Genomic DNA, 7,750 nt, shown 5'->3' with positions numbered 1-7,750 from the left:
ATGACACTTTATAGGTTTTCGGTTTTCGCCATTTTGTGGGCGTGGCAGTGGGCCGATTTTGCCCATCTTCGAACTTAACCTTCTTATGGAGCCAGGAAATACATGTACCAAGTTTCGTCATGATTACTCAAGTTAAAGCTTGCACGGACGGACGGACAGACAGACAACCGGATTTCAACTCTACTCGTCACTCCGATCACTTTGGTATATATAACCCTATGTCTGACTCTTTTAGTTTTAGGACTTACAAACAACCGTTATGTGAACAAAACTATAATACTCTCTTCAGCAACTTTGTTGCGAGAGTATAAAAATAATCACGAAACGTGCTAAAGGGAAGCGAGACGCATTTGCAGACAAAAAAAAAAAAAAGAGAGAGAAGCCGAAATGCGTGAGTATGAAGAGCTTGATAAGCTGAACTCCCAGAGTTCATCTAGTGGCAGATACCCAGAGCAAACTTAAATTATGGAGGTAACACTTCTCAAGTCCTCCGAACTGCAATGAAAGCATAACGCCAGGAGATGGTGAACCCGATTCCCCTATGGAAGACGATGGAGCAGACGTTTCATTGCCCGACCAAGAAGAAGTTCGAATAGAAATTACTCGTCTAAAGAACAACAAAGCGCCGGGGCCGATGAATTGTAGGCCGAGCTATTTAAACACGACGTGCCCACAATCTGCGCAAACTACCGTGGGATAAGCTTCCTTAAACACACATAAAAGATTTTAACGGGCGTATTGTGTGAATGACTGAAGCCCACCGCCAACAAACTAATTGCACCTTATCAGTGTGGCTTTATATCTGGAAAATCCCAATCGACCAGATTTCCATCATGCGCTAAATCTTGGAAACGATCACGGAAAGGAAGATCAGCACAGCTTTTTGTCGATTTTAAATCAGCCTTCCAGCCTTCGACAGCCCGAAAAGGAACTGCCTCTATGCCGTTATGTCTGAACTTATCCCTTCAAAGCTGACCCGTTGAGCAACAGCAAATTTCAGACTCTCTATCGTGCGATTTCTTCAATCCACTGCTGGAGAAAATAATACGAGCTGCAGAACTAAATAGACAAAGTGGGTCTGGTAGTTAACGAGGACAAGACGAAATGTTTCGTCATCAAGCAAACAGTTGGTGCASTCGCGACGTGGCTCCCAAGTCACTGGTGACAACGTCCGGTGTGTTTAACGTGGGTATGTGCTGACGACAGCCTTAAACCACTCAAGAGCACAGCGGATCAAATCAATGCGTTGAGCAGTGTCCTGAGAATGCCAAGCATTTTCAGTATCAATTGGCAGTGTGGAATGGACAGATTAACCACGTTGGTCGGGTTCGAGACCAATCTAAAACCTTTGCCGTGCTTTATGCCCGGCACCCTGTTGAAATGCAACTCCACATTGAACTGACAACGTCAGTTCTTCCCGCATTTGGGTTTTAACCACAACCCCCACGATACTCCCCGAGAGGTCAGTCCGCATGAGCGTCACTGGTCATAACTTTTAAGTCGTAGATAATTTCGTATATCTTGGAACCAACATTAACACCAACAACAACGTCTGCCCCGAAACCCAACGCAGAATAACTCTTGAGGACTGAGTAGGCATTTGAGAAGTAAAGTCCTCTCGCGGAATGGTGGGATGGTCCCAGTCGATGAGCTATACGACGAGATAGTTGAAGGAATTAAGAGCATGCGGCTATGCTGGCTAGTTCATGTCGTCCGAATGGATGAAAATACTCCAGCTCTGAGAGTATTCGACGCAGTACCCGCCGGAAGAAGCAAAGGAAGTGGAAGGCTTCCACATCGTTGGAAAGGCCAGGTGGTGACGGACCTGACTACCTTGCAATCGCCTATAGGCACGCTATTGTACACTCGGCTATAATCTCGTAAGCAGTGTTTACGCCAATAAAGAAGGAGAAGCAGAAGCTAAGCAAGTGTTTTAAAATTTTACAAAATGACAATGAAAAATTTTTTGCAGAAATTCGATTCATTGTCTACTTTTAGGATGTACCATGTAAATATTTTTCTAATAAAATGCCAAAATTACCTGGATGCCTGGAATGCATGTGCTCGGAGACCACACGTCGATGCTTGTTGAGATGATTCATATTAGGCGGCGTTTGTCCCAATGCCTAGAAGATGGTGCAGAAAGGCAARTAAAAGTAAAAAGTGATTAAGAAAAAGGAAGAAAAATTCAATCATATAAACGCCAACTACCCAAAATACAATTACAAAAACAAAAAATATATACAGTGCATGCAATTAAAAACTAAACAAACGCTAGATAATAATGGAGAATAGGGAGTGCGGGTGCAGAAGGGAGACCGCTGAGGTTACAGGAACAGTTTGGTGCAAAGTGCCAAGTGGGATTGGAACATGCAGTCGGTTCGTGTTTGGTGCTGATACCAAATATGGATTCAATAAAAATAWAGTTCATATAAATATGTGCTATGTACAAGAGTTTTTCCTAGTTTCAATTACTGCTATAAAGTAAATAAGTTTGGTTGTACGTACTTGTAAATAAGTAAACATGTTCAACTGAGTCAAGAGTTCTTAAGTGCAGTTATAAAATTTTGTATGCTAATTAGCGCGGGAAAGTGCGCGTAAGGAATTCAAAGGATTTGGCGGCGGGAATAAATTATTATTTTCGTGTTTTCAAAGCAGTTACTTAACGGTATAAGATGCTATGGTTATATGACTATGGGAGAATGAGCACTAGGAATTCATACGGTGCAGTTTTGAGCGAAATTTTGTGTTTATAATCAAATTTGCAGCCGATTTGTGTCGTAATATATTTTGTGGAGCGTGTGAAGGAGGATGGATGTGGTGTGAATGGGTGTGAGGATGGATTGGCGTGGTCAAATGTGTTTATATGCTAGAGTGAGTAAATATGTTAGATAGTTTAAAGTAAACTTCAACTCATTAGTAAAATTTTTTATTTTTTTTTATTATTGTTTTTAGTACACAGGGAATTTTTGTAATGCATTTGAAGCGTTAACTCAATCAACTATTTCGAGACTATAAAAATTGATTTTTTTTTAAATGGATTTGAGACGTTAAACTTCGAGACTATAAAAATTGGTTTATTCACCCTAAAAGTATGCTTATAGCTATAGTTGTTGCAGGTTGAGCGAAAGTTCATTATATAATATTTAACACAACTTGTAGATATTACAGGGTCCGGCACTCGAAGTGTAACCAACTTCAAACCGTTCGCGCTGCTGTCACACTGGAATCAGCTGTTTATAAATTAGCTGCATGACAGTTCGGAGTATTGTTCACAAGTGTACAACAGCAAAAAAAAAAAAAAAAAAAAAAAAAAATTTGCGCTGGAATGCAAACGTAATAGTGTGATTGCTTTATATTTAAATGGAAAATCACAGCCAGCAATTGTTCGTGAGCTCAAACACCTTAATGTGAATAAAGTTTTTGTTTATCGCACCATCACTCGTTACAATGATACTGGTAGCACCACAAAACGCCATGGAGGTGGTCATCAAAAGACTGCAACGTCACTTGAGATGGTTCGGAAAGTGAAGAAGCGACTTGAGTGAAGAAGCGACTTGAATGAAATCCACGACGAAGTGCCAATCAAATGGCTAAAGAACTTGAAAATATCTGAAGGCAGCATTCGACGCAAATTTTAAAATGAGCTCATACGAGAATCTAAGTCATCGATTGGCCACCAGGAGGCAGCACCCGCCACAAATAATGGTTTGGGCCGCTGTCACCGCAGATAGGCGCTCTCCAATTGTTTACATCGAGCCCGGCATCAAAGTAAATGCGACATATTATCGGGAAAATGTTCTGGAGGCTACATTGAAGCAGTGGGCAAAGAAACATTTCGGTCGCAAACCATGGACGTTTCAACAAGACTCAGCACCGTCTCGAGTGAACCAAGAATGGCTGAAAAACAACGTTCCGAACTTCATTACAACCACGCAACTATCGAAACCAACGTATCGCTGGGGATACTTAGCGACAGTCAATCAAAACTAAAGGCGATCTTAGCGTATGAGGTTCAATCGCTTTTAGTGGAGGAGTGTATAGGAAGGCTGAACCGCCAATTAGTGTGCAGTTAAGGTGTACCCTAACTGAGTGCCGGGGCATAAAGCAGTAGCCGATAATGAGCTGGCCGACGAATTAGCTCGCTCTGCCACTACGTCCAGGATGATGGGGCCAGAACTATGCATTGAAGTAGGATCTCATGCGTTTAAGGAGCTGCTCTGAATGGAGGAGAGAGTGGGGAGAGAATAGCATTGGCAGCAGGAATGCGCCAAGAGCAGCTGCTTTTGAAAGGGGACAACCTCGCAAGGTTTAAGGAAATGATCAACTTTCTCTGAGACAAATTGCGCCTCCTTGTCGCGCTCTATACAGGGCACTGCAGGTTCAGAAAGCACTTGTCCAACATAGGCATAGTCTCTTGCGCAAACTGCCGGTTCTGCGACATGGAACAGCAAACTCCAGAACAAATGATTCTGGATTCCAATTTGCAGTAGCAGGCTCAAGACCCTAGGTTCCATCGACGTGGAGAGGGATCACATTACCTCAGTCGCGCCCTGCAGGCTCCTGGAATTATTCAGGATGCTGGACTTTGTGACGAAATGTGATATAGRGAACCATAGGCAGCAGTGCAAGGCCCAAAGTTTACTATCTGTCTATATATAATACCCTTCACAGGTACATTTCTTGTAAGATAAAAAAAACGTATAAAATGATCCTTAGATTGCTAATCATCAATCACTTTGTATCGTAACTATATGCAATAATGGTGCGATCTGAACAATTTGTTCGCAGATTATARCATTGTCATGAAAAATAATGCCTGACAAATTTTCGTGAAGATATCTTGTCAAATAAAAAGAGTTCACCATACAATTACTATATTTTGATCGGCCAGTTTATATGGCCGCTATATGCTATAGTGGTCYGATCTTAAGCCTTTCTTCAGGGRTTGTAGCGTTGCCTATGTCSATAATCTAAGTCAGATKTCATGAAGATATCTTATCAAATAAACATGCTTGCCATACAAGGACTATATTTTGATCGGTCAGTTTATATGGCAGCTATATGCTATAGTGGTCCGATTTGAACGATTTTTTCTGAGATTATTGCGTTTTCTTGAGCAATAATCCATACTAAATTTCRTGACAATATCTTGTCAAATAAAAAAGTTCATCATACAAAGAATTAATTTTGATCGGTCAGTTTATATGGCAGCTATAAGCTACAGGTGTCCGAATTTAATAACATGTTTGGAGATTATAGCGTTTTCTTGAACAATAATCCATACTAAATTTCGTGAAGATAACTTGTCGAATGAAAAAATGTCAAACCAAAAAGCTCGTTTATGATACACCATCTGAAATTCAAAGTGTTCAAAATTCAGTCTCGCAGATAATTAATGAGTATTTCACTTTAAAGCATTACTTTACGCTGAGACAAGTGTTAGTGTTTTGTTAGTAAAATAAACGGGTTTATTATACAATATGTATGTATGTTAAAAATGGTTGTTAAGGGTATAACAGTTATTATTATTWTTTTTTTACAAATGTAAACTACTGTTATATGAGTGTTAGTGGTTAACTAAATTACGTTTAAATGTTTGCCAATCTTTATTATCAATTATATAGCGGTAAACAACGCTACGAGTAGCTACAAAATAYTTCAAAAACCCCAAGTTAGTGTTTCAAAACTACAGCCAACAAATACGATTACTAAACAACTGCTGTTGTTGTTGTTGTTGTAAGTGACAAAAACTACATAATAAAAATTCAATTCAAAAGAAAAGWCCAACAAAGCCGCAATTGCTGTTGCTGTTGTTGTWGTGGTAGTAGCAAYAGTAATAGTGGTAGCAGAGTGCCAGRCCGCAGCACAGCACAGCCGCTGAAAGCTTAAAGTGTAAACATGTAAGCGTGCGGAAGCGCACAAACCGAGTTGTTGAATACTTAAGCTACGAGTACCAGARCCCAAACCAAACCGAAGCAAACCAAAASAAGCATCCCAGCTCTGACTACGTGCAGCCTTCTTTACGGCATTTGCTACTTGGCTTTGACTTTCAGTTACGCTAGTATAGTTTGCTTGTGCGCATGCGCCGTTGCGCTAMGCTACTTACAGCTGCTGTTGACGCCTGTCCCGCGCAGCTGTTGTTCAGTTGTTGCTGCTGCTGCTGTTGTTGGTGTTGCTGCAGTTGTTGYACRATGTTGGGRCGCTGCGAGAGCGGGAATGCCGCCGCCATATTGTCACGATGCACGGGCGTGCATGTGGAYACGAGCGGATAGTTGAGCAGCGTCTCGATGCTGTTGGGTGGCGGACGCGCGCCACCGCCAACGCCACCTTGACCGGGCGCATTCAAATTCGAGAAACTGCCTCGGTGCGATGACTCCTCCAACATGCCGGGTTGGCGTGGCGGCAATGGTGGCGGTATGCAATCGGTTTCGCAGCTGCCGCCATCAGCGGCTGCATCGGTCGCGTTCGCCCCCACTGTCGTCTCCATTTGCAGAAACATTTGTGTTGACATCTTCGGATCGGAGAGCGCTTTCGTCTTGGTTTTKGAGCGCTTCTTTTGCGCCGATGTTGATGAGGACGTTGCGACGCTGTTTGCTGTCGCGTTTGATGGCGGTGGCGGCAAGTGGGGTTGTGGTGATTTGCCTTGCGGACTGTTGGTGCCCATATCCAGATCGGATATGGGTGCGAATAGCGTTGCGTTGCTGCTATTGCTCATGACACCCGCGCTATTGCCGTTATTATCGAGCTGCAGCTGACGCGGCGGATTGCGCTGCGGCAGCGGTGGCGGTGTATCCTCTTGTATGCTGTGCGTTTTCGCTTGAGCGGCGTATTTATTTTTGCTCTTGGAACTCGAAGATTTCGGTGTCTCCTTGAGTCGCGATTGCAGTTGCTGTTGTTGTTGTTGTTGTTGCTGCTGGTAGAAGAGCGTCTGTTGCGCGGAGTTGCGTTGTTGCTGTGTTGTTTGTGTTTGCGGTTGATGCAACGATTGTGACATATTGTATGGCGGCAGCGGTGATGTGTGCGCATTGTTGTTGTGCTGCTGTTGTTGCAGTTGATGATGTTGATGATGATGTAGAAAATCCGTTGTATTATTCAATGGCGCAGTAATTAAATCTTTATCAATCTTATTTTTACGCGTGCCCAACGACAAGGAGGACAGCGAACGTGGCAATAGTGAGAGGAAAGCTGGAGAGGATTGTACTTGTGGTGTTGTGATGGTCGGTTGTTGGAGTTGTGTTGGCTGATGTGGGTGTAGGTGATGGTGATGGGACGTTACAGAGAGGTGTTGCAATTGAGCGGGCGAGAGCATTGCGGTATTTTTATTGTTGTTGGCAGTTGGTTGTAATTTGATTGTTGGTGCGTCCTGTTGAGAGTGGTGAGACAGTAGAGACAGGCAGTTGTTGTAGTAGTTGTTTGTTTCTTTTTTATGTTTGGAAGTTAAGTGGGACTCGATTTTCGATAGAATTTGGACAAGCGATTATTTGTATGTGTAAAAGAGTTAAACATTTTTTTGTTTTCTTTATATTATACTATATTTGAGTTGTAGGCAGAGAAAGGGGAGTAGGAGAATTTGTGTTATTATAATTTACTAAGAATATTTTACCTCGTTTTAAATAAGATTTGATGGTTTCAAACGGTTTATCAATTTCAAGCTAATTTCTCACCATTTGTTAAAGTAATAGTAAAGTTAAAGTTGAGGAAGTAGCAACAAATTGATTTATTTTTAACTCATTCGATACTCGATTCT

General features: G+C 42.0%; 1 protein-coding gene across 1 annotated transcript in view; it reads right to left on the bottom strand.

Annotated features, from left to right (window-relative positions):
* The window catches only part of LOC108974024, a gene marked incomplete in the record, with an annotated part of 296,862 nt that overhangs the window by 217,727 nt on the left and 71,385 nt on the right, over positions 1-7,750 (bottom strand). The window contains 2 exon segments of the mRNA XM_018941597.1: positions 2,042-2,126; positions 6,110-7,366. Coding sequence (XP_018797142.1) covers positions 2,042-2,126; positions 6,110-7,366 — 1,342 coding nt within the window.

This window comes from Bactrocera latifrons, unplaced genomic scaffold (genome assembly GCF_001853355.1).
Source record: "Bactrocera latifrons isolate USDA-ARS-PBARC rearing strain unplaced genomic scaffold, ASM185335v1 scaffold_111, whole genome shotgun sequence".
Classification (NCBI taxonomy): domain Eukaryota; kingdom Metazoa; phylum Arthropoda; class Insecta; order Diptera; family Tephritidae; genus Bactrocera; species Bactrocera latifrons.
The sequence above is the reverse complement of the archived record's forward strand: the minus strand, read 5'-3'. Positions and strand labels throughout refer to the sequence as shown.